Genomic DNA, 27,936 nt, shown 5'->3' on the forward strand with positions numbered 1-27,936 from the left:
GTGTTAATTAGACCTACCTAAAAAGAGATGAAAAACAAGAGGAAATTATCCAGGTAAAATGAGGAAGAATATGCCAATATAAATAGAAGAGACTGAAGAACATAGAAATCTTCACACTGTGATTAGCCATTTGCAAGCTGACATATGAAAATGACTTCTAGACTAACCAAACTGGAAGTGCTATAGCATTGCTCCATTTTACATGGGTTATCATGGAAGTTAGGTACCCTTGTTTCTTTACCTTGTTTCGTCGTCTATACAATAGCACTTGAGGAAGAACAGGTTTCACATGTTGTTGTAGTTGTTTAGTCATTTAGTCATGTCCGACTCTTCATGACCCCATGAACCAGAACAGGCCCTCCTGTCTTCCACTGCCTCCCAGAGTTTCGTCAAATTCATGTTGGTAGCTGTGACGATTGCCCCACGTCACTCCTGTCACTCATATTCAGGATCTCATTTGCATGAGCCTATGGGGGAGTGGAGGGACAGAGTCAGCAGATATAAGAAGGTTTTGGCAGAAGAGATGGAGGAGATATATATAGAGATAGTCAAGGAGAAAGTGAGAACAGATATTAATAGAGATAAACTGGTCAAGATATTGTCACATTCCTGGGGGTTACAACAGCCGAGGTCCGATAAACCAGTCCAAAGTCAGGAATACTAGGAATGCAAAGCCGAAATCCAATTACCAAAACAACTCACAAAACGTAGCCCAAGGTCAGAGTCCAGAGTCAAACACACAACGTAGTCCAAGGTCAGAGTCCAGAGTCAAATACACAGCGTAGTCCAAAGTCCGAGTCCAGAGTCAGGAGTTCAGGAAACACGGTTCAAGGCTGTAGGAATGTGGATGCAAGCCAGAGATTTTGACTTGTTGCTTCCATGGAATTCTAGCTGACTAGGAGCTGCTTTTATAGTAAAACAGCCCCTTGAGCTGCTGGAAACCTTTCCATCCTGTCAGTACTCAGGGCTAGTTGAACGGATGTTTCTGTGGACAGCCTTCGAGCGATCCTCTGACCACAAGTCTTCCCCGAAGCCTGGCCCGAAGCTTGTCTGCTGGGGAAGGAGAATCTGGAGGCGATTCAGGTGTTTCTTATTGCTCCGCATTCTCCTCAGCCTCAGTTAACCCTTCTGGTTCCAGGTCTTCAGCTGCACTCATGACAAATATATAGTTAGAGCAGGTGGTGATTAAGTATGTGTGAAGATATATGATATTTTAATGATTGCATTGTATGCATTGAATAAAGAACATCTGTGATTCTAATTACAGTTAATACACTTCAATAAATAAGTTCTGTTGGCAGTAACCAGACAAGTGTCTGACTAAAGTTATTTATATATTGTGGATAAAGGAAATCCATTGGTGGCAGTGAGGAAAAGAGAGAACGTCACAATTGATATCTGCTGGTGGGATGACATAGCCCTTTGTTTGGGGAACCAAGCAGGGGCCATGTGGTAAACATCACAAGTGGTGACCAGTGGCGAGATACGAATAGATTCCAGGAAAGCCAAAGATTAAAGCAAATTTTTCTGAGTCAAGAGTGTTAGTCAGAGGTCTGTAGTGAAGGAGTGGGTAACTCGCTAGCACTTTTGTGGAAAAGCTTAGTAGCATGGCTCCTGTACGCAGGTCTTGGGGGGGGACTAAAGATAGGGAACAACTTTGAGAGAAAAATTCTGTTTGAGGTTACTTCAGGATTTGAACTGGGGCTGGCTTAGAATCCAAGGCTGGCTTAGAATCCAAGGCTCCGAAAGTTAAGAGAGCGCTTGTGGAGAAAAATAGGAAGCTGGGATCAAAATACATCTGAGGTGATAAGAACAAGCAGAGGTCTGGAAAAAAATTAGAATTTGTTTTGTGTCTGGAGACAAGGAGATTGTTTCAAACCAAGGGAACATCGTGGCTGGCATGGTGCCAGAAAAAGTGTAGCCATCCTTAGCTGCCGAGGGAGAGCTACATAGTATCTCAGAAAGAAAAAGTATTTTTAAAAAAGGCTTCACTATTATCTCTGCAATATAAACCAGCTCTTACCCAAATAAATGCACATACATATACCATCTAAAAGAAGTAGAAAGCTGGTAATGGAGGTAATTGATCCTCAAGAAGCACAAGGTTCACCTCATGAAGTGGAGGGAAATGGAGACCCTCTAGCTCCAGTGGAATGGGAATAGACTCATGAGGGTGCCTCAGTGAGAGAAAGTATTCAAAGTTCCCAAATCTGGAGAAATGGAAGCTAAAACGGGAGTATAGACTCGGATAAAAAGCTCAGGAATTACAGTTCACAGCTGAGGAAAAAGCTCAGGAACTGCAACTCAAGGAATTAGAAATTAGAGAAATGGAGAAAGCCGAGGCCAGACAAATGGAATTAAGAGAGAGAGAAATGGCATTTGAGCAAGAAAAAAAGGCAAATGGAATTTCAAATGGAAATGAAAAGATTAGACTTGGCTACTCAAAACAATAATAGCAATAATAATAACAGTGCTAATGAGGGAGATCTCTCAAAAATAGATCTAAAGAAATTTCCCCAATATAGAAAAGGTGACTCCCAGAATCTTTCCTCATTTCCTTTGAACACGTGTGCTGGGACTTTAATGTGAAAGAGTAAGAATGGATGATGGTACTGAGATCCCAAATAAGTGGGGATTTAGCAGAGTTATCACAGATGCCTCTAGAGCAGGCCAGAGACTTTGAGGCTTATAGAAAAATGGTTTATTCAAGATACGACATCAATGCAGAACACCTGAGGTGAAAATTTCGCACTCTGACCAAAAAACCTGAGGAATCCTATTCCCAATTGGGGGCTAAATTAGTTCAATGTTTGGAGAAGTGGATGGAGCGTGAGAATGTCACTTCTTTAGAACAAATGAAAAATGTGATTGGGTTGGAGCAGTTTTATTTTATTTTACCTGGGGATTTAGTGAGAGACAAAAATTCTAAAAATATACTGGAAGCAAGTGATAAGGTTGATTTCATAAGTGAGATAAGAAAACCCAGTTTCTCTGAGGTAAAAGATTGGCGGGAAAGTGTGGGACAACAGGAGGAGAGGGACCCCATGCAGTAGGGATTACCTCAGAAGTACCCAAGCTACTGGAAGCCATTTTAAAGGCAAGCCCTCATCCCCAGAGCTGAGTCACTTGAAACAAAATAGCTCTGAAGGAAAGGTTGGCAAGGCCCCATATTTCAAACCCAGAGCCAGTAAACTACGTTGGGCGTGCGGGGAGAAGGGACACTTTTGGGCCCAGTGTCAGACCCAAAAGACTAGGGATGTTAACCAGCAAAAAGGGGGAAATTCCAGTCAGCCAAATAAGGTATTTTGTGTACAGCATAATGGAGCTACTAAGGAAGCAGTTGAATCTGTTGCCATAGCAACCCATGTAACAGAGAGGGCAGAGAGCCAAGAGCCTCCTGTGGCTAGGGTCATCCAATGCTTTTTGATAGAATGTAACCAGAATCTACGCAGCTCAGGAGATGTTATTTATGTTAATGACATTAAGTATCTTGCACTAAAAGATTCTTGCTCACAGGTAACCATATGTCACCCAGATATAATCCCTAAGGAAAATGTTAGAACATGAAAATATTTCTATTAAAGGGATTGGGTCTGAAATAGTTGTGTTGCCCTTGGCAGAAATTCCCATAAGATATAAGGGATGGACAGGAGTGTGGAAACTGGCCATATCTGATCAAATTCCTGCCCCACGTTTAATAGGCCTGGATTTTGTGACAACTCGCTCTCTGGGATGGCCAATTGAAGCCATTGAGGAAAACAATGAAAATCTTCCTGAAATAAGAGAAGGGAGTGAAACAGCTGATCTAGTTACCATGAGGAATCTTAATAATCCATCTTTCAGAAAAGAACAAAAGGAAGACCCTACTTTATGTGAATGCTTTAGACAAGCTAAGGAAGATCCCCTGACCCCTGAAATATACTTGTAAAGGAAGACCTATTACAGTGGTGCCCCACATAGCGACAATAATCCGTTCCGAAAAAATCATCGCTATACAGATTTGTCGCTATGCGGGGCAAAAAAAACCCCATAGGAAAGCATTAAAACACGTTTAATGCGTTCCTATGGGGAAAAACTCACCTTTAAGCGAAAATCCTCCATCCTGCTGCCATTTTCGCTGCCCGGTGAGGCAACACAGCGGGTGGCCATTTTGGAAACACCGATCAGCTGTGCTTCGGCGCTCTCTCTCTCTCTCTCTCTCTCTCTCTCTCCCCTTGCAGGTCCAAGGCTCTCTTTCGGGGGGGGGGGCTTTGAGATGATCGTGGGGAAGCGCTTCCCCACAATCATCACAAAGCGATTTCCCCCCATTTAAAACATCGCAATGTGATCGCTTTTGCGATTGCAAAAACTCCATCGTTATGCGGATTCATCATTAAACGGGGCGCTCATTAAGCGAGGCACCACTGTATATAGAGAGGTTCTAGTGAATCCTATGAGGGGAGGGGAAAGCATTCTCAGACAGCTGGTAGTACCTTTCAAATATATATAGAGAATTTTAGAAAAGGCACATAAAGACATATTTTCAGCCCATTTAGGGATCTCATGTACTAAGCAAAGGATTGCTCAAAACTTCCATTGGCCTGGGATGGGGAAGCAGGTCAAGCTATATTGTCAGAGCTGTGACACCTGCCAAAGACAGGGTACTGGGAATGACAAGACAAAGGCTAAGCTGTGCCCATTGCCAGTCATCTCGACCCCTTTTCAACGAATAGGCCTAGACATAGTGGGACCCCAAACCCAAAGTTACCAAGCGCGGAAACAGATTTATTTTATCAATAGTCAATTATTCCACAAGGTATCCGGAAGCTGTACCTTTGCAAAATATAGAAAAAGAGACAGTGGCAGATGCACTAATAAATTATATGTGTCGCATGAGCGTCACTTCCAAGATAATTACTGATTTGGGGACCTCATTTACCTCCAAACTAATGAAAAGACTGTGGCAAATCTGCAGCATTATTCACATCATCTCATTTCCCTTATCATCCCCAGACCAATGGTTTAATTGAGAAATTTAATGGTACCCTAATGAGAATTATTCTAGCATATACAGCTGAGAATCCAAATGACTGGGACCATAAATTACAACCATTATTATACGCCTATAAATCTGTACCCCAGGAAAGTACAGGATTTAGCCCTTTCGAATTATTGTTTGGAAGGAAAGCTAGAGGACCCCTAGATCTACTCTGTCAAAACTGGGAGGAACATAGGGTGATCCTGAGTCAGTTGTCCAATACATTGATGAACTGATGAACTCCTTGCAGCAGTCTCTGAAGATAGCAGCAGAGAACTTAAAGAGCAATCAGGGAAAGCAAAAACACTGGTACGACAAGAGAGCCAAGAAAAGGGTATTTAATCCTGTACACAAAGTGTTCATGCTGAGACCCATTAAAGGAAGTGAACTTTAATTAGCATGGTCAGGTCCATTTAGAGTGATCTCTAAAATGAGTGACGTGAATTATGTACTTCAGGAGGAGGGAGAAGAAGGCAGATGGGTTGTGCACATAAATATGATTAAACCATATTATAGGAAGAAAATTTTTGTTTTGTATGCCATCAAGGAAACACCCAATGAAAAACCTGAATTACAGTATTGGGAAGGAAGGGGTGAACTCCAGTATAACCCCGAGGAAGTCAGAATTAGCCTTACCCTATCACCAGAGCAACAAGAAGAAGCAAGAGCCTTGCTGCTAAAATATACAAGCAAGTATTTTCTAATAAGCCTGATGTGGCCAAGGATGTAGTCCATAAAATAGATACTGGGGATGCACACCTCATAGCTGTCACTCCTTATCGGGTAACAGGTCCATACGTTGCCAAGGTTCATGGGGAGTTATAGATGAGATGCTGGAGGTAAAAATTATAATTCCTTCCTCTAGCCCTTGGGCAGCCCCAATAGTGCTGGTAGATAAGCCAGATGGAAGGATCCGCTTCTGCATAGACTACAGAAAATTAAATCACATCACTAAAACAGATGCTTACTTGATAGACAACCTGATAGAGACTATAGGAAGATGTCAGTATATTTCAAGTTTCGACCTGACTAAGGGGTTCTGGCAAGTGGCCCTGGACCCCAAAGATCAAGAAAAAATCACGTTCTGTAGCCCCCTAGGCTTGTTTGAATTCCGGGTCATGAGTTTGGTATTAAAAAACGCTCCAGCGACCTTTCAGAGACTCACAGACAAAACCTTACAGGGGCTTGGGGAGTTCACAGTAGCGTACATGTACAATATAGGGATTTATAGCCAGATCTGGGAAGAGCACAAAATCCACCTTGAAACAGTACTACAGAGATTACAGGAGGCTGGTTTAACAGTTAAAGCAAGTAAATGCCAACTGGGGTGTTCAGAATTAAAATATTTAGGCCATGTAGTAGGTGGAGGCATAATGAAACCCCTTGAATCAAAAATAGAGGCTATTAACAATTGGCCCAAGCCAACATCCAAGAAAAAAATAAGAGCCTTTCTAGGGTTAGCCGGCTACTATCGTTGCTTTGTGCCTAACTTCAGTGAGATAGCTGCCCCTCTGTCTAATTTAACCCACAAAAGACAAGCTGAGAAAATCCAATGGATGGCTGACTGCAAGGAAGCCTTTAACAAACTGAAGACAGCATTGACCACTGCTCCAGTCCTGATTGTCATGAGATGGGATATTTAGTTGAGATCTTGTACTGAAGATGGGTTATGTAGTAGTGAACAATGTAAGAGGGATTCCATATTGGTTCTCTGCATAGATGATTTCTGCAATGCTGACAAAGTATCTGCTAGTAGGAGGATGGGAGAATGCTCTTCTGAAGACCTGAGAAGAACATTCCACGATAAGATAGATGGACTTTGTTGTGGCGTATTGCAGATGGCTAACCCAAATAACACCTGTTACCCATGGGAAAGGAATGGGGCAGAGAGGACTACCCATGGGAAAGGAATGGAGCAGAAGGACAGGAGATAAAGAAGGACTGTTTACCCAACGTTGTACTGTGATTGGATGACGACCGTGAGAAGAGGAAGATAAGGGATATGCCAGCTAAGCTTGAAAAGGGAACTTTTGCCTATGGACAACACAGTGAGGAGATGAGAACAACATAGATTAGTTTTTAGAGAGAGATGTGATTATTAGCAGTAGTAAAATTAATAGAATAGGATATTTCTTTTACAGGACTTTTCTTTTTACAGGATAATGATGGACTTTGGACTTTTACACTTATTTGGATTATTTTCTTCATTTTGCTTTTCCTTATGGATTACCTTTTTGGATTAGAGGGGAGGCACCTGCCTTTTTGCCTACTTAACCAGTTTTTACTTATTTTCTTGGATTTTGGGGACTTTTGCTATTTTTAGTAGTTTTATATTTTTCATGGATTCTTTGCTTCATTACAATTTCATAATTAACCTTCAAAATGATCATTTGCATGCTTTTGCATAAACTGACTTTTTCTTTATGGAATTTTCTATTTTCTTTAATAAAACAATGATTATAAAAATCAATTGGTCTCTTGAACAGTAAAATGTCTTAGGTCATCCGTGATGGTATTGCCTCGGCCTATTTTACTTAAAGAGTCCTAGCCTGTGGGGCATAGTATGTCTATGGACTATAAAACCCACATGGTTTTCTATCTGAAACCTAAGGTACAAAAGTGTTCTTATTAGGGCAGACTTGTAAGCGGGTGTTTGGCTCACGCCTTGCTGAGATCTACGACTCACTCATCACCATAAGGGTGTGCAAACTCCTCTGTCCGCCAACTAAGTATCCTCTAGGGGTGACCTGGGTCGTGACACTGAGAGCCCCAGACTTCCAGCGCGAGTTTATAGTCTTCACAGATGAGTCCAATGTCGGGCTGGGAGCTGTGCTGAGCCAAACTGATGACGAAAGAAACCATCATCCTGTGACCTTCCTCAGCAAGAAACTGCAGGCAGGTGAGAGGCATTTATCCACGATTGAGCGGGAATGCTTAGCCATAGTCTGGGCATTGCAAAAACTGAGACCATATATCTGGGGAAGACATTTTGTACTATACACTGACCATTCCCCACTTTTGTGGCTAAGGACTATTTGGCCCAATAACAACAAACTGATGAGGTGGGTCCTACTCTTGCAGGACTTTGACTTTGAAATTCGTAATGTGAAGGGAACCCAGAACGTGGTGGCTGACATGTTGTCTCGAAGACCAGATGAACGGATGGATGAAAAAAAGTATAATGTTGTAAGAAATGTTCTATTTGTACACTAGTTTGAGATATAATTAAACTGCAATGTCTTGTTGAAATAATGATAAGTAGTGGTATAAAAGTAAAAGTAATATGAATTATATTAATGTAATTAATGCAAATGGTTATAATTGTACTAATTGTTTTAAATGTTTAAAGTAATAAGTTTGATCTGCTAAACATAGTAATTGGTAACATGTAGTACATGATTTAATATGTAGCATATTATTGTGAGGATATTTTGGATGAATTGTTCCCTGCATATTTCGTTGTTCATAAGGGTAAACTATAAGGTTTCCCTCATGAAACAAACTTTTCTTAGGGGGAAAGTATGTGATGATTGCCCCACATCACTCCTGTCACTCATATTCAGGATCTCATTTGCATGAGCCTATGAGGGGAGCGGAGGGGCAGAGTCAGCAGATATAAGGTTTTGGCAGAAGTGCTGGAGGAGATATAGAATTTGCAGAGAGAGATAGTCAAGGAGAAAGTGAGAACAGATATTAATAGAGATAAAGTGGTCTATATAGTTAGAGCAGGTGGTGATTAAGTATGTGTGAAGATATATGATATTTTAATGATTGGATTGTATGCACTGAATAAAGAACATCTATGATTCTGATTACAGTTAATACACTTCAATAAATAAGTTCTGTTGGCAGCAACTAGATAAGTGTCTACTAAAGTTCTTTATATATTGTGGATAAAGGAAATCCATTGGTGGCAGTGAGGAAAAGAGAGAACGTCACAACTGATATCTGCTAGTGGGATGACATAGTGTGAGCCCTTTGTCTGGGGAACCAAGCAGGGGCCACGTGGTAAACGTCACAGTAGCTTTGATGACACTGTCTAACCATCTCCTCCTCTGTCGTCCCCTTCTCCTCTTGCCTTCACACTTTCCCAACATCAGGGTCTTTTCCAGGGAGTCTTCTCATGAGATGGCCAAAGTATTGGAGCTTCAGCTTCAGGATCTGTCCTTCCAGTGAGCACTCAGGGTTGATTTCCTTCAAAATGGATAGGTTAGGTTTGACATACTTCTGCCCAAAGGACCTAATAATATTATAAATAAGTACATTGGGAAGAACACAAGAAAAGGGAGAAAAACCATAGATACAGTACTGGGATGAACAGGAAACGTATGTAACACTGGCTGAAATCCTTTTGTGCAGCTCTGTATGTGCAACAGGCAAGTAGCTGCTGATTAAAGGTTTCCTTTTCATGTCGCATGCGACTTTACATCTCAAAATCACCTTTTACGTGCCGAGATTTGCTGCCGCTACTTCTGTCACCCCCGCTACACCCCCCCCAAGCTACGCAACAGGACGAAGCTGTTCTGTTTCACTTGCACAAGCCAGAGGTTTTCAACTGTTCATATTTTCAGTATCAACCACTTCGCTTCCAACTTCTAACCATCCTCTCCCCTCATCCTCAGCTACTAGTTTCTCCATCCCGCCCCCTCTGCACCCATGGCGCCTGTGTGAGGAAGTGGCCTTGCGGCGCCTCGCAGACAGAGAAAGGTAAAGAAGCGATGATGGGAGTGGGTGTCTCCCTGCCTGTGCAGTCGCACGTCACGTGCAGGGGGAAACGGCGACGTCCCACAAAGGCGCCATTCGTGGGGATCGCGGTCATGGCGGGCGCCGGGCCACCTGGGGGGCTTCACGCCGACGCAGCGCCTGCTCCTCCGCCGCCGCCGTTGTTCAGCTGGGTCTCGGGAGCGTCGCTGTTGGTGTGCGCGGCCCTGCTCGGTCTCGCCGGGGTCCTGGGCTGGCGGCTGGGCCGGCGCAGCGGAACCTCCCGGGTGGATTGCTGGGTCTTGTGCTGGCTCTGCTACGACGCGCTCGTCCACGGGTGTCTGGTGAGAGCGAGAGTGAAGAAGGGCAGGGGCTCGCGGGGCAGCTCGGGTTGCTCGCGGAGGCAGCAGAGAGGCAGAGGGAGTGTGGGGCAGGTGTGTTCTTCGGAGGGAAAGACTCCTTTGTGCCCATCATTTCTCCAGATACTCTTTCACCCTTCCGTTTGAGAGTTCGAGTAGCCTTCTTCAAAAAGGCTGCCAGTTTAACCGCATTCCAGCTCCACAATTAAGCAGCAGCTCACCTTTAGCTCTAACCTGACCGAGTGATCCTTTCATTCCTAGCTTTGTCATAAGGAGTAGCTAGAGGTGAGTTAGACCTGCGCTCCCTACCGTCGCCCCTGGCTTGTTCTCTTGACTCAATTTCTTCAACTTGAGCTACGTTAAAAAAATATGTGAGACTTTTCCAGACTTGGGAACTGTGTTCTTAGAGTGTCCAGACTTGAACTGGAACACACACACTCCTCACAACCTGATCTAATTTGCAAGATTGTCCTACAGATTAAATCGAGGGTAGGAAAACACCTTGAGAAACAGTTTGAGCTTCCTCTAGAAAAAAATAAATTAGAAAATGTATTGAGTAATGTTAAGAGATGATGATGGGGAAGGATATTTATCACTTTTTTTTCATGTTGGTGAGACCCTGAAGTAGGTCCAATGCTAAAGATATGTTACTCCTAGGTATCCATCTTGCTTTTTTTTGTTCCCTTTTGTATATCCCTGAATTTGGAGTCTCTATCCTGTGGGTCAGAGCAGATACAACTGTATTTAAGGGCTTGGCTGTACTGTACTGTACATGAATGATTTTGTTATGTGTTCAGAATGGAAGCTGGAAGACTGCAAGTAGAGTAGAGTAGATCAGTGGGTTTCCGGTATAGCTTGGTACTAAGATGTCCATGTTGTAGTCTCACAGTGAGTGGTGTCTGGAAAATGCACCTGATGCATAGATATTCCAGGATGAGGTTGTGTTGGGTAAAAGTTATTGAAATCCTGGTGGGATTTTTCTAGGAATTACTTTCCAAGAGTCCGGATCAGAAAAACGTCATCAGTGTACAGTACCTCAAATAGAGGAGTTGCTTTTAGGTGCATCAGTTATGAAAGCATTGTTCCAGGTCAGCCATGAATATGTTTGCATATTCTGGAGCCATGCAGGTGTCCGTTGCAGTTCAATTGATCTGGAGGTAGGTTTTATTGTCAAAGGTGAAATAGTTGTATGTGAGTATAGAGTCATATAGGATGGTGATTATGTGGGTTTCTTCCTAGTTTGGGATGGTGTTAGTGATAGTTTGTATCCGTCTTTGTGTGTAATGTTAGTATAGAGTGCCTGTGACGTTCCACACAATGTTCCCTGTTTGTTTCCTCCAAACCAAGGTTCATTCTGGTGACGTTTCCTCTTTCATTCGCTGCCACCGGTGGAGATCCCTTATCCACACTCTCACAATACTTGAATCAGACACTTACTGCCAACATAACTTGCTTATTTAGATTGAATTTGAATCACACATGTTCTTTTTAATCATTGTATAGAATCGCTCGTTAAAACTTCTTACCTTTGGTTACACATTCAATTCTTCATTTGTTTTATGGATTTATTCACTTTAACCAACTTATTAATGATATCAGTTCTCTCTAGTTTTCTATCTATCTATCTTGACTATTCAGTTTCTCTCCTCCACACTCTTTCACCTTCTCCCTCTCTAACGGCCTAACTGACTCCGCCCCTCCTGTCCTCTCATAGGCTCCTGCACTTGAGCTTCAGCTATGAGTGTCAGGCGTGACGTGGGCATTCCGTCACAGTGCCTCTACATCCACATTGTAGCTAGGATGTTTTTGTCAGGAGGATCGTGTGTGGACTGAAGTTTCCTTAGGAAATCTGTGGTATCTCGTACGTAAGTAGGTGAATTGGTGACATAAGCTTTGAGGATGGAGTCCAAGTACCCAGATACCCTGACTGTGATGGTGTTGACAATGGTTCTACCAGGGTTTCCTGGTTTGTATATTTTCAGTAGAAGGTAGAAGGCTGAGGTTCTTGTGGTGTGTTTAGCAGGGTTTGTTCATGTGTGTTTCCAGGGAGGTCTTTTATCAGGTTCTGTAATTCTTTTTAGTATTGGTGGTTGGGTCTGTGGTGGTGACCTTATTAGATGAAGAAGGGAGAGCTGCAGAAAAAAGAGCAAAAGCTGCAGAAAAGAGAAGAAAAGACACTAATCCAGATAATACTGTATATGAATATCTGTGATATAACTGAAACTAAGAAATTATTTAAATACAATAAGAACTTCTGTGTAAAAAATCACATCAGATTTTAAATACAGTGATAATAAAAGCATTGATCATAATGAGTAATGACAGACAAAATATGTTTTAACAACAATCTTTAGAGTGATGTAGGTGGTAGACCGAGACTTGAGACCTGGGTTCAAACCCCCCTTCAATCATGAAAACTCACAGGGAGGAATGGTAAACCATTCTTTGGACATTTCACATATCTTCAAAACTAATTAGTATCACCATTGAGCTGGAAGTGGCTGACAGATCATAACAACAAATAAACAGTCTAATAAGTGCGGGTGGCATACAAGTCAAATGAATAAATAATTAAATGGAGGGGATGAAAGAAAGTGGCTTAATTCTTGGCATAAGTCACACTATAGTTGGCCAATTAAAGTAGTGGGGATTTGGCAAGTCCACTCCATAATTTCCATTGATTCAAACAGACCTGTTCTAATTATGACTTCCTTTAGCATAGCAAACCATAATAGAGTAGGCAGGTGGAACTAATGGAGGAGTTGACTCATCCAGTCTCCACTGATCCAATAGAACTTCTGTAGTGTGACTTACTATGCTAAACAACAGAATTTCAGTCAATTTGATAGTGCAGAAGTACTGGCTAACATAGTCCAACATTTAAAGAGTCTGACAGGCAAAAACAAGTCTAATGAGCCATACAGTAACTCCAAGCTTAATTAGTATACCTTAAACCAATGATGGTGAACTTATGGCACACGTGCCACAGCTGGCACGCAGAGCCCTTTCTGTGGGCACGCAAGCCATAAGCCGCTGGATCGCTACTCCCCCCCACAGCCAAACCTCAGGAGGCGGCTGTAGCCGTGGTACTGGTACTTTGACAGATGGATCCGGAGCAGCTGGTGCTGGAGGCGGATCTGGAGTGGGGTCTCGAGGCACTTCTTTGCCTAGGAGTCCCCCTTCCGCTGCCACTTCTGGTTACGCTGCGGCATGCTGCCCACTGCTTTGTTTTGTTTTGATTTTTCAGTTTGGGCATGCAAGCCCAAAAAGGTTTGCCGCCACTGCCTTAAACTAAAATACATTTCACCATGAATTTCTGGATAGCTCAGTAGTTTAAGTATCTGGCTGAGAGTTCAGTTCCCCGCTGTGCCTCCTCCACAGGGGCTGGACTCAAATGATCCATAGGATCCCTTCCAGCTCTGCAGTTCTAAGATAATGATGATGGTTTTCTTAAATTTTCTAAGTAAGAGTGATGACTCCAGTCCAAGTAGCATGTTGCCACACATTTATTTCTAGCTCTAGAAAATGGCAGGCAAAGACAGAATTATTACATAAAATGAAAAAAATAATTAAAATCCACTAATTGGACATACATACCAGAATGATAACATAAGAATGTAGTATGCAATCTCATAGCTACTGTAAACATCCATATAAGGGAAGTTAATAGCTGAATCTGGTACAGAGGAGAATAAAATTATGATTATTTAAAAGGCAAACTTTAAAGAAGAAGAACAAGCCAAAGTGAAATACTGGGCATGTTAAAATTGTGTTGGGTTCCAAAGAATAAGGATACCCTTACCGAGAAAGGTCATGCTAAATAAGAAGTACTTGTAAGTTGCAGTTATGGATGTGTACAACTTCAACCGTAACTTTTTGTTTTAAACCAAAGGATGTTGTTGTTTTGCTTGTTTGTTTTGTTTTGGGCCTCTGGGTATAGATGAGAATTCTATGGGTAGTTACAAATCAAGCTTTTCTCACACTGTCATACTGCCCCAATTTACTACATTTTCTAGACGATTCGGATGTTAACTCATAATCAGCTTATAACTTAAGGATGCAGCAGTGGGAAAACACTGCTTGTTGTAGGAAATTATTTAAAAGAAAAAGAATACCAACGCCACGCTTTTTAACTGGCAGCATGAGAAGTTCTCCCTCCGGAAAGATCCTCTGTATTGGATTGTGTGAGTTAATAAAATGGATTTCACAAAAAAGGACTTGCACACACAAGACGTATTTGAAGGGAGCAGAAGAAACCTTTAGTTTAAAAGAAGAGTTTAAATGCTTGCAATTGTACTCATGTACTAAACCCTGTAAATTGAGGCACTTGTCTCTCTGGCTTGCAAGCTGTGCGCATGTTCTTTAGTCTTGTATCCAATGGTCATTGTAACGTGGCTGAGCCACTCTGAGGTCACCTCCTACTCAGGCCTCTCAGAATGCCCACCACGCCACTCAACACTCTTGCTGCCACCAACCTATCCTTTAAATCACAAGGACTAGGGTTTCTCTTAAACAAAAATGGTTTATTGATTACAAGAAATAAAATAAGTAAATCACAGGAAGTTAATCTTGATGGTAAATCACTGTTTCTTATTTAATCAAAACATAGACTATCCCTCACTGACTACACAGGCACACAGGCCTCTAAACAAGCTCTCCAGATCTCACTCACTCTCTAACTCTATCAATCTCTCAAACTGATCTCTCAAACACTATACACACCCCTTTATATCCCAGCTCCTCCCCCTTTAGCACCACCTTCCGTCCCCTCATTGGCTGCTGTTCCACTGCCCAGCTGTGATGGACAGGTGAGGGCAGGGCTGAACGTTACAGTCATGAGCTGCTTAGCCCCTGCTGTTTGCCTTGCTTTCAGCACCAATCTTCTTAGCAGGTGGAAGAGCTGGTATATCGCATTCTGAGTGGGCAATAACCCCCATTTACTTTGAGCCGAAAGGGCTGGTTCATTTCAGAGTTATACTGGGTTTTGTGGGATGAAATAATTGGGCTGTAATATGGGATTCTTGAACAGTAAATAAAACCACTCACTATAGACTTTGGAACTCTAGATTGCCATTGACTCTTTCTACAGTACTGTATTTGTTGCCAGTCATTCATACGGAGAAGCTAAATTAATGGTACTTTGGCACAGTGTTGTGTTAAGGCTGGCAAAAGCCTGACCTAGAGAGACACAGTGTCCCTCTCCCTCCCTATTTCATGCACTATCCTGGTAACAGACATACCATTAATAACTAATAGTACATAGATTGTTTGCTTTTACCCATAGGAAGGCCCATTTGTTTATCTCTCTCTGATGGGAAGTGTTGCAAAATCGGATGATATAACTGCTTTGCTGTGTAAGTACTCTGTGCAAATATACAGTAAATTAATACTGTTTACATGATCTGGAATACATTAGCAGTGCTTATATTTGGTCTGAATGTTGTTTATTATCCTAAATGTTATAAAATTAATGTTCTTTACTTCACAGCCCAGCAGCATAAAACAAATTGGCAGAAATTATATAACTCTGTATGATTCCTGAAGCTCTTCTAAACTTCTAAATTTATGTTGTGCAGCAGTACAGGCTTTCTAAATTATATGTGCACTTCGGGTTCATAATATTACATCAGATGTTTGGTTAGCACAATATAGTTTCAGGGAAATTGATTTGACTCCTGTTGTTGGAGATTCTTGGTCGAAAAGCTTGATGCTGTCATCAGCCTTTATGACCAGAGAATTGAACAAGAGGATTTCAGCCACTAACGGCTTTCGAAAGTTAACAGTAATTGTCTCATCATACAGTACTAGTATTCGATTACTGAACACAGGAGTCCGCATACTGAAGTTTCATTGTTTTTGAAGCCTTGAAACACAGCAGTTCCATCAGATGTGTGATAAGTGCAATTATATGTGCCATGAAGATGACTCTGGCCCCAACAGTATCATAAATTTGTTTAATGTTGAGCTAAAGTTTGTATGGGCCAATACTATGTTGTCAGAAATTAGAATGGATGGGCAAAGGGTGAATGAGAAACAACTAATGCGGAAGGTGATAAACGTTTCTAAATTTTGTGCCCTGGGTGTGGTGATTTCCTCCCTGTAAAAAGCAAAGTACTTGCGAACAATGGTCATGTGAGCTGCCATTTTTGTCTCACAGTGTGTCAGTTCATGAGAAGAGAAGACTCCCTGGAAAAGACCCTGATGTTAGGAAAGTGTGAAGGCAAGAGGAGAAGGGGATGGCAGAGGATGAGATGGTTGGACAGTGTCATCTAAGCTACTAACATGAATTTGACCAAACTCCAGGAGACAGTGGAAGACAGGAGGGCCTGGCGTGCTCTGATCCATGGGGTCACAAATATTCGGACATGACTAAATGACTAAACAACAATGATTTATGTAGTGACAGATCAGTAAGGTTATGTAGGGAAAAAAGGATAATGACACCCCTCCTTTCTCCAACATGCCAATTCAGTGGTGCTGTATCAGAGAAAATCTTCCTAACAGATCCTGTGAATTATCTTCTACCTCCCATCATGAAGTCAAATTTCTCCACCTACTAGCTGTTTTTAATTCACACAGCCTCTTTCTTCAACTTGGACATGAATCCCTCTACTTTGTGGACCCATTCTTTACCCTTTCACAGCAAACATCCCTAGTATGCTTCCATTTCCATTACTGCCTCCCCCAAAATGTATTGCTTGGAACATCACTTCAGACAACTGTGATAAATGGAATGCAGTCTTGAAATAAAGGTTTTACCAACCTGTGGCTCTCATTTCTGCCTTGTGTGCAAGCCTGTAACAAGAAATTTTCGAATCAGGGTAACCTGAATATAATAAAGGTGACCAGCATAACTAAAAAGTATCTGAGGTGTGATGCTTGTGAATACAAGTCTCCTCTGAGAAATAAATTTGTGTGCAAGGAGTACACATTTGGTAGAAAGAGATAAGTGGTCAGTGATCTGGGTTGGTTGGTTACATCTCTGTCCCCACCTATGATTACAGGCCTTTCGGTTCATCTTGATTATTAAATATTCAATGTACTAAGTGAATATGTAGTGGGGCATTCATTGCACATTTAAACAGAATAGAATTTTTTTAAAGGCTGAAAAAGCAGTAGTTACTGTATATTGCTCAGTGACTGCATCAGAAACCCCATCTTTCATGTTTTTCTGTCTCTTGTCACTAGAAGGAATTGTGGGGAGAGGGCAAGGATCATCAAAGAGAGTTCCTGAGAGGTCAACAGAAATAGAATGTGAAAGCTTACTTTTATCTATAGTGGTGCCCCGCTTGACGACAATAATGTGTTCCAGGAACTGCAAACATTAGCGGTGCCACCAACAAGTGCCACCTCTTTGGTTTCTCTATCACCAACTTCCTTAACATCCCCTTGAGTGTTTTATTGAATCTTTCCACTAATCCGTTTCTTTGCGGGTGATAGACAGCAGTGTGTAGGGGTTTTACCCCTAACAATCCCCACATTTCTTTCAAGGCCTGTCCCATAAAGTTGGTGCCCTGGTCTGTTAGTATTTCTTTAGGGAAACCCAGCCTTGTGAATACTTGCAACAGCTCTCTAGCCAGCACCTTGGACGTTGTGGAGCGTAATGGTACTGCTTCGGGATACCTTGTGGCATAATCTATAATGACCAAAATATGGGTGTGACCACTTGCTGATCTAATGAGGGCCCCCACAATGTCAACTCCTATCCTTTGGAATGGTTGGTCCACTAGGGGCATAGGTATCAGAGGGGCTCCTGGTTTAGGTTTGACTTGAGTCTTCTGGCATTCTGGACGTGATTGGCAATAATTTTCCACCTCTTTATCTAAACCTGGCCACCAAAATCTTTGTTCAATTCGTGGTTTCATTTTATCATATGCCAGATGCCCAGCCATAGGGATATCATGGGCTAGATGTAAAATCACCATACGCCACTTTTGGGGGACAACCAACCGCTTTTCTCCTTTCACTGTCACACTATATAGTAATCCATTATCCAAAACCATCCCTTTTTCCCCTTTCTCCAAAGTTCCCACCTCACATGTAGCATGAAGGTGTTCTTGCAATGTCGTGTCGTCTTGTTGCAGCATACGCACGTGGTCGCGTGTTGTCTCCTGCAAGAAATCATCTCCCACTTCAATTCTAACGCAATCTTCTTGCATCCCCTCTTTACTCCCCGATAATGTCTTGTCCCCCACCCAGTCTCTCCCTAACAACATCTCTCTTGAAAGTCCGGGGACGATCCCTATTTTCATTTTTCGTTTCTCATCTCCAACTCTTACTTCAGCCCAAGTCGTCTTATAAGTTTTAGAGTCTCCGTGTATGCATCTCACCGTGAATCCTTCTTCCATCCCCTTTGTTTTCAAGTCTCAAACCAATGTTCTCCCACAGCCAGTGTCAATCAACGCTTGTTTCTTTTCCCCGTTTACCCAGGCAACCACCTCCCAACCTACTTGTTTCCCCTGTTTTTCTCGGCCGACATTCGACCCTCCTACCCATGAGCAGTCTGTTCCTGGGCAATCCCAACGCACGTGGCCGGGGGTCCCACAGCCGAAACACACGAGCCCTCCAAAGACACGATCATCCACAGTGACAGGTCGCACTGGTTTTGGATCCATTGGCTCGAAAGGGCGTCCGCGTGCTCGAGCACTGCCTGGCACGTCCATATTTCTCCGAACTCCACCGCCTTGTGCCTGCGCCACCACCTTCTCACGAGGTCGCCCACGTTCTCCTGTCGGGGCAGGACTTTCCTTTCCCACTTCCTCTAATAGTCTTCGATCAGCTTGATGGCTTCCTCCAATTGCTTAGGGTTATTCTTTTGGACCCACCCCTTCAGGTTCCCACTCAAAGTCGTCCATAACCTGTTCTTTGGACTTATCTTCTGGCTTGATCCACCTAGTCATATTAGCCTTCATTCTCTGCACTAAAGTTCATGGATGGACTCCCGGCTTCCACTTCAACTCCCTAAACCGTTTTCTATAAGCCTCTTCTGTCAAGTTAAGAGTCCTTAGGATCGCTGTCTTTACCGACTCATATTGTGCAGCTTCCTGAGGGCTCAAAGTATCCACCACTTCTTGTAACAGTCCAGTTAAGCACCGCTTTTCATCCTTCACATTCTTCTTTCCTCATCACCAGTGAGGACGGCTCACTTCTATTCCTCCACTCATAACATTCAAGTCCAATAATCTATGTCTATATTGTACCAAAATTTTGTGCCCATTTAATCATTATTGCTTTCACCCTTTCATCTTCTAAATTGTATTCTAACAAAAAACTATACTTTTTTGTATAATCTTATCACTGGTATAAATCCATAAATTATCCACCTGTACCTTCCCTTCATAAAAGCCCACTATTTTATCTGTTTCAAACCTTGATTCTAACCTCAGCATCACCCACCAGTCTGTTGGTAGACCCATTTCTTTGAATTCCTGTATATTTTTTAGTTGTTGATTTTTGGTTAAAAACTCTCTATACGTATATCTTGATTCTTTTGAGATCAGAGAAGGTTGTGTGAAAGCTTTCAAAGGCGCTGGGATTTTTTTGTATATTTGCCCCTGAAATTTTTGCCAAACCTGGTATAGAGTTCTCCTTACAATATGATCAGAAAAATCCTTAAAATACTTGTAATACATCAATATTGGCAAGTTTTGGAACAGGAACAGAAGCTTTGGCAAGATGTTATCATTATAGTTGCAATTCTTCCCAGCTCTGAAAATTGCACTTTGCCCCAGTTTTCTAAAATTTCCTGTATTTCTTTGAATATTAGGAGATAATTGTCTTTCATCAAGTTACTTGGTTTTTTTTTTTTTAGATATATCCTGCCAAGTATTTAATTTCTGACATGTGCTCGGAGCCAGTTTTTAATTCTAATTTTCTTGTTTCTTCTTGTATCACATTTTTTGTAAGAATTTTTTTAATCATTTACTTTTGAGGCCTGATGCTACACCAAAGTTTTCAATTGTGGATATTAGTTCTCTAATTGATTCCTCCAGGTTTTCTAGCAGCAGTACCAGATCGTTAGCATAAGCTTGTAGTTTGTATTTTCAGCCCCCAATTCTGGGATTTTGTCTTATTTGTATGTTTAGTATTTCTAATGTTAAGATAAAAAGTAAAAGTGATAAGGAGCATCCTTGTCTTGTGCCTTGTTCAATTTGGATCTCCTCTGAAATTTGACCATTGACCTTGACTCTTGCTTTTTGTTGCAAATAGATTGACTCTGCTGCCTGAAAGAAGCTTTCTTGAAGGCCCATTGTCTTTAATTGGTTCAACATAAAGTCAACATGAAGTCCCAGTTCACATTAAAGGCTTTCTCTGCATCCAGAAAAATTAACATCATTTGCTTTTCTGGATGGGCTTCATAGTATTCCAATACTTCTATTACTGTTCTTATATTTGCAGCCAATTTCTGTTTAGGTAGAAAACCAGTCTGGTCCTTAGGTATCATCAATTCAGGAGCTTTTTCAGCCTATTTTTCAGCCCAGTGGTTCTTAACCTTTGTTAGTCGGATGTTTTTGAACTGCAACTCCCAGAAACCCCAGCCAGTACAGTTGGTGGTGAAGGCTTCTGGGAGTTGCAGTCCAAAACTCCTGAGTAACCCAAGGTTAAGAACCAGTGGTTCAGCCTATTTTTCAGCCTTGGACTTTGTTAATCTCTATGCTGTTTGATATTGTTTGTTTTAATTCTTATTTTTATTTGGACTGTAAGCTGCCCAGAATAGATTTGCTGAATCTAGATGGGTGGGGTAAAAGCTGAAAAATAAATAAATAAATAGCTAAAATCGAGGCAAAGAGCTTATAATCCACATTTAGCAGGGAAATTGGTCTGTTCCTGTTTTGTGTATTAGAGATACAGTATATCACAGACCTGAGTACACCCCCTCACATTTCGTAATATTTTAGTATATTTTTTCATGTGACAACATTGACAAAATGACACTCGGCTACAATGTGAAGCAGTGAGTATACAGCTTGTATAACAGTGTAAATGTACTGCCTACTCAAAATAACGCAACACACAGCCATTAATGTCTAAACCGCTGGCAACAAAAGTGAGTACACCCCTAAGTGACAATGTCCAAATTGGGCCAAAGTAGCCATTTTCCCTGCCTGATGTCATGAGACCCGTTAGTGTCACAAGTCTCAGGTGTGAAGGTGGAGCAGGTGTTATCACCCTCACTCTCTCAGACTGGTCACTGGAAGTTACATGGCACCTCATGGGAATGAACTGTCTTGAGGATCTGAAAAAAGGGAATTGTTGCTCCACATAACGATGGCCTAGGCCAGTGATGGCGAACCTATGGCATGTGTGCCACAGGTGGCACGCAAAGCCCTTCCTTCTGGCACGCAACGAGTTAGTGGCCCTCTCACTCGACCTTGTAGATAGAAACCTTTTGAAGTGGCTGCAGCCAGGATTCCCCCTCTCTCTTCCTGTTCTGCGTCCATTGCCATGATTCCTACCCCCTTTCTCTTCCTTTTCTGTGTCCGTCACCATGATTCCTCCCCCTTCCTGTTCTGCATCCGTCACCATGATTCCCCCTGCAACTGCCACTTCCGGTTCTGGTCTTCCAGATGGCACGACAGCCACCGGTTTCTCTCCCCCACCACTCATTTTAGGCACGCAAGCCCAAAAAGGTTTGCCGTCACTGGCCTAGGCTATAAAAAGATTGTCAACTCACCTCCCTCTGTTACCATCTCCACACAAGAATTGGAGGTTTTTCATGACTTTCTGTTCCTTGGCTCAACAATTTCTGACACGCTCTCCCTAGATATCGAGCTGGATAAATGCATTGGCAAAGCAGCTACCATGTTCTCTAGACTCACAAAGAGAGTATGGCTTAATAAGCAGCTGATGGTATATACCAAGATCCAGGTCTACAGAGCTGTGTCCTGAGCACACTCCTGTACTGCAGTGAGTCCTGGACCCTTTGTACACGGCAGGAGAGGAAGCAGAACACATTCTATACGTGCTGTCTCCAACACATTTTTGGTATCACCTGGCAGGACAAAGTTCCAAATAGAGTAGTCCTAGAACAAGCTGGAATTTTTAGCATGTATACATTACTGAAACAGCAACATCTACATTGGCTCCGGCATGTTGTGAGAATGGCTGATGGTTGGATTCAAAAGATCTTCTGTATGGAGAATTAGTGCAGGGAAATCGCCCCAGAGGGAGACCACAGCTGCGATACAAGGATATCTGCAAGTGGAATCTGAAGGCCTTAGGAATGGACCTCAACAGATGGGAAACCTTGACATCTGAGCATTCAGCCTGGAGGCAGGCAGTGCTTCATGGCCTCTCCCATTTTGAAGAGACCCTTGTCCAGCAGGCTGAGGCAAAGATGCAGTCCTGAAAGCAGCAAAATCAGGGAGCTGGACAGGGACAGATTGTATTTGTCTTCATTTTGGAAGGGATTGTCACTCTCGTATTGGCCTTCTCAGCCACACAAGATGCTGTTTGAAGTCCTCTATTCAGAGCATGTTACCATAATCTCTTGAGACTGAAGGGTCCCTAATCAATCATCTCCTCCACTTATTGCTCCACTTCCATGATACATTGTTCCACTGCTCCTACTTGCTTGTGTGAAGTGATCTATTTTTGAGTGTTTCGTTTAATTCCGCTTTAAGTTCTGAAGTTTGGGCTTTCATTTGTTCTATAAATTGCTTTATGATATTTGTTTGCATCTCCTGCATGTTGTTCTTCAAAGGATCTTGAGTTATTTATTTAGATAGATTTGTAGATTGTCTGGGAGGGTCTTCTTTCCTGCCCTTAGCTGCCACTTCTATATCCTGAATATGGATTGATTTTAAAGTGGAAATGTCTGTTGGGAAGTAGACCTCTGTTTGCCCTTTCCTCTTGAGCTTGCCCATAAAGTTCCTAACTCAAGAGGGACTTAACTTGTACCTAAACCATAAATATACCAAATGCATAACACTGTCCAATTTCACAATGGTTCAGGCTTTAAAGGTTCAGATACACTGATGCAGCTTCTTATAGTTCCAGCAGGTCCACCTGTGCTTCCACCTCCCCTCACTCCACACTATCCAATCCATCTTTCTTTAATCCAAATTCCATCCAAGCACAGTAAAACAATAAACAAACCAATTTTTGTGCTAAGCACAGGCGCAGCTCCCAGTTAGCACACAGGATTTATATATCCACTTCCTGCTTAATTGTACTCATCTGTTCAAACCACACACTTTTATTTTGTAATCCAGCATCCACCAGCCACACCAAGTCAGCCTGGGAATCCTCACTCTTCAGGAGTAGTTAAAAGGGCCATTAAGTAGCAACTAGTTTACCCCTTAATTAGCTGCTCTTTTTATCTCTTTATTTGGCAGCCAGCCCCCTCTTTCTTTACAGGCTCCTCCACAGCTAGTTTTTTATTTGTTCTTTTCTTGGGTTAGCAGCTCCACCAGTTGTTGACAAGAAAACCTTTTATCTCCATTTCAGCTCAGTTTAAGCTAAACTTGCATTGTAAGAAATAAACATCAGGTACTCACAGTCATAGAGTGAAGAAAAGACAGTTTCTCCAAACTTTCCACTGTGACGGAGTTACGCAGCTAGATAACCAGATATGGCATCTTGTGGGTCAGACGCTTTTTGGGAAAGGATACTCTAACGAAGACAGACTGCATTCTGAATTCAGAGTTCTCCTGCTCTCCTTAGCTGCAAGACCTACTCTCTTGTAGGTTCCTGCCCCCCTTCCACTGTTGGGGGGGGGGTCTGCTCATCAAGAGTTTGTAGAGGGTTCCCAGAGCCCTGGAATTTCTCTTTGCTGTCGCTGCTGTCATTCCACCCCTCTGAAACCAGTAGCCACTGCCAAATGTGTTCTCAAAGGCTTTCATAAGTGGGATCCGATGGTTGTTGTGAATTTTTCAGGCTGTTTGGCCATTTTCTGGAGGTTTTTCTTCCTAACATTTCACCAGTCTCTGTGGCTGGCATCTTCAGAGGACAGAAGCTAGAATTCTGTCTGTGTTCTGGTGTAGTGTGTGGGATTGTTGAGTATCTGTAGCTGTGAGATAAGGGTTGTTGTTATTATTGTTCTTTTCAGGAGATTGGGGGTTTCCTGTGATCAGAGTATTTTTTGTTATGGGTGTTTTGTTGTGATAAGGGAGAGATGATGTGTCACTGTGATTGATGGGTGTCATTGGCTGGGCTTTTGTATGCAGTGATCACTGGTCCTTGTAGCTGGGTAGAGTTCGTTGACCTTTTGCAGGCTGTATTTTTTAGCGCTGGAAGCCAGGCTTTGTTGAGTGGTTTCTCTGCATAGCAGTCATTATGTTAAGTTAGACTACACAGGAAAGCCATTTAAATCCACAAACACCAGCACAGCTTCAACAAAAAAAGAAGGAAGTCTAAAAATCAACGAAGCCTAGCTCACAGCACTGAAAAGTACAATGAACTGTACCCTGCAAAAGGTCAATGAACTGTACCCAGCCACAAGGACGGGTGATCACTGCATGCAAAAGGCCAGCCAATGACACCCATCAATCACAGTGACACATCACAACAAAACATTTGTGTAACTGAATGAAGAACCTACTTAAAGAATATTTTTATATATCAACACATATATCAAATACAAAAATGTATATCAAATTAGGTATAGATGTTTTCCCAATTATGATTCTCAGAGTCTTTGGTTCTAAATACAAGAAACCTTTTTGTTAAAAAAATACTGAGATTTCTCTAGATTCTCCTCTCTCAGATGCCACCACTAAGAGCCATTCAAGCAGACTATAACAGATGGAGATGATACAAGAAGCAAGACAGGCGGCCCTGATGAGAGACTATTTACTTTTATCTGCTTTCCTTTTCATTTCCTTCTCATTATATTGTTTTTAATGATTGTTTGTAAGCTGCTCTGAGAGCCTTTTTAGGTGAGGAATAAGATTAAAATGCTTTAATTAAATCCACCGACAAATGTGTTGTAGTATCTGTAGGTCAAATAACAGTGCTGTGATTTGTTTTACTTCCCACACACCATGATCTCAATCAGAAAAGTATCCCCTATTATTTCTCTAGACTCTTTCGTACTGGTCTTTAATTTCATGCTGATCTGATGTTATGCTGTACAAAAGACTAAAGGGACATTTACTCTTCTATAGGGAAGGAATATGGCAAAGCAGATGCAAGATGGCTACATTCTGATCCCACTATTGTCTCACTGGAAATACTAACTGTTTTCTTGGATGGTCTTTTAGCACTAATTCTCATCTATGCAATTCTCAAGCAGAAGCATTACCGGTAAGTATTTTGTTAAAGGAGAAATTAATTTTGTCACATAGCACATCTTTGACATGTTGAGCTACACATTATATACCGTATTTTTCCATGTATAAGACTATACTTTTGTCTAAAATCTTTAGAATAAAAATTGAGGGTCGTCTTATACATGGAAGTAACCTGAGGAGAGAACAAGAACTAGTGGAAGGGAAAGCAAAGATCAAAGTGATCCTGCAGGGCTTTGATCCCTTTCCCCCTACACTTGCTAAGTCCCACTTAGATTTCTTACTTTTGGGTTAGAAAAGTGGGGGGCGTCTTATACATGGGGGCATCTTATACATGGGAAAAATATGGTATGTGGATACAAATGACATCTAAATATGTGATTAATTTCAATGCACAGGTAATGAAAGCAATGTGAAACACGAAATAGGTTTTAATTGTGAAGAAAGAAACATGGTTGGTTCTTCTGACATGAAATAAAAATAATTATGCAAACTTCTCCACAGGGCACATTCTGCAGTATGTTTCACATTTCTACAGAAATATGTTTGTTCCTGAGAGTGTGTTGTCATGTTATTGTCATCACCCAAGAAACCCCTTGGAAGGCAAGGCTTACTGAGTTTACAGTGGGCCTATTTTAGTTGCAATTTACAAACTTAGCAACAGGTTCTTCTTCGTGGTCTCTGTGAATGCAGACTAATGGGTTGTCTGTGCCTGTGCAGAGGCCTCAGAATATTCTAGAGCTAAAGGTTCGCAAGGACTGCCCCCCCCCATAGCCCACGTGGTCCGTCTGTCAGAAGGCAAGACTTACTGAGTTTACAGTGGGCCTATTTTAGTTGCAATTTACAAACTTAGCAACAGGATTTGAATGATTGGTCCAATAACCTTACTCCAGTTGTGATTTACTGTTGGGTTTCAGGTAGGGAAAATTAAAATTCTCAGAATTTCAATATTAATCTCAGTAAGGGGGGAGAGAAGTGTTGAGTATAATGGAAAAAAAGAATACAAAAAGAAAAATACAAAAAAGAAGCCCCTGTGTTCCCATTTCAGTTCATTGGCTTTTGTGAGGAAGGGGAAGTAGTACTGAAACTTTTGATAAGTTCATTGTAAACCTAGGCAGAAAAAGGTTTGTGGTTGTCTCTCCCTTTTTATTTTGTTCTTTTATATTTAATCCTCTTTGTCATTCCAAATCTTGCCTTTTATTTCTCTTTGTTCACTTCCTGGTATCTTTTCTGTGTTGGTCAGGTGTCCACAGGAGGGCCTGTTGCCAAAACATTTTGTTGCCTGGGAAGTCATAAATGTTGCTTTACACAGTAATATATTTCTCAAAGCAGTACAGTTATAGGTACATCCCATCTTTTCTCTCAATATGTGTGTGCTCTGCAATCAAGTTATGATTTTTAAAAAATTTAAGTTTACATTAAGCTTCCAAATAAAATTTACAAATCTGATACACACAGGCTTCTAGGACATCATAAAATACTGTTGTTAATGCTGAAATGGTAAAACTAGCTACCAAGGGTGTTTTGGGATTATCAAGTCAAATTGGTCAAGCAGAATGTTGCATATGGTTCTAATTGTTGCTGTTGTTATTTTGCAGACACTTCATACAGATTACATTGTGTATTTGTGAATTATATGGAGGATGGATGACTTTTTGTCCGGAATGGCTCACTGGAAACTCCAGTCTAAACACTAGCAACTGGCTTTATCTCTGGGTCTATTTGATATTTTTTAATGGTGTATGGGTAATTATCCCGGCATCTCTATTAATACAGTCTTGGTTAACACTCAAGACGATGCACCAGAAGCTGTTAAATAGCAACAAATCTAAATAATCAGGGCATTGAAACTAATCACCTGGATGTAGGGATTCACACTGGCCTCTTTCTATTGACGCAAGCATGGACGAGTGAGATATAAAGTGCCCTAGGGTCCTTTACCTTCCTTAGTCTCTTCAGACAGTGGCATACTAGTATGTAACACCAGGATATGTGGTAACAATGTATTTGAGAGCCAGTGTGATGCAGGAGGGAGAATGACATAAGAGATGGGTTCAGATTTCCACTTGGCCATTGAAACTCACAGGGGTGAGGGGCAGTGGTAGAAAAGCAACTCCTCAAGTATACAGTGGTGCCTCGTATAACAAGTGCCCCGTTTAACGACAAATTCGCATAGTGATGGCATTTTTGCCATCGCTTTTGCGATCGCATACAGATGTTGCCTATGGGGAAAAATCGCTTTGCGATGTTTTCCCCATAGGCACCATTTTCCCCCAGCTGAGCGGCGGGAGCCTCCGAAAGAGCGCTCCCGCAGCTCAGCTGGGGGAAAATGCCTGCGGTGGCCTCGGAAGGACCCTGCCAACAGGTCCTTCCGAGGCCACCACCGGGATTCCCCTTCCCCGCGGCCGGCTTCCCCGGCCATGGTCGGACTCTCAGGAGTCCGAACATGCCTGGGGTAGCCTGCTGTGGGTCGGATCCAAGCCGCAGGGGGAGGGTGGGGGGATCCGGATGCAACTCCCAGCCATGTCCGATCTCCCCCCCCCATCGGGAAGCCGCCCGGTGTGTGTGTGGGGGAGATTGGATCAGCTTCTGCCTTTCTTCGGGCACCTCCTCCACTGCTGCAAGCACA

At 42.1% G+C, this 27,936-nt stretch overlaps 1 protein-coding gene across 1 annotated transcript; it reads left to right on the forward strand.

Moving 5' to 3' along the window:
* The first annotated feature begins 8,606 nt into the window (after positions 1–8,606).
* On the forward strand, positions 8,607–27,229 carry EBPL (EBP like). Its single transcript, XM_020796778.3, has 4 exons — positions 8,607–10,062; positions 15,362–15,431; positions 25,185–25,323; positions 26,906–27,229. The coding sequence occupies exons 1-4, from the start codon at positions 9,433–9,435 to the stop codon at positions 27,141–27,143; spliced, it is 1,077 nt and encodes a 358-aa protein (XP_020652437.3). The 5' UTR covers positions 8,607–9,432; the 3' UTR covers positions 27,144–27,229.
* The last annotated feature ends 707 nt before the right edge of the window (positions 27,230–27,936 follow it).

The sequence above is a fragment of the Pogona vitticeps genome, chromosome 1 (assembly GCF_051106095.1).
Source record: "Pogona vitticeps strain Pit_001003342236 chromosome 1, PviZW2.1, whole genome shotgun sequence".
Lineage (NCBI taxonomy): Eukaryota > Metazoa > Chordata > Lepidosauria > Squamata > Agamidae > Pogona > Pogona vitticeps.

Excerpts from the sequence above, each read along its gene's own strand:
- EBPL (XM_020796778.3), top strand. The coding sequence starts at position 9,433 with ATGCGACTTTACATCTCAAAATCACCTTTTACGTGCCGAGATTTGCTG. Across the intron at positions 10,063-15,361 it reads CGCTCGTCCACGGGTGTCTG|GAAGGCCCATTTGTTTATCT; the intron begins GTGAGAGCGAGA and ends TTTTACCCATAG. Across the intron at positions 25,324-26,905 it reads CTCAAGCAGAAGCATTACCG|ACACTTCATACAGATTACAT; the intron begins GTAAGTATTTTG and ends GTTATTTTGCAG.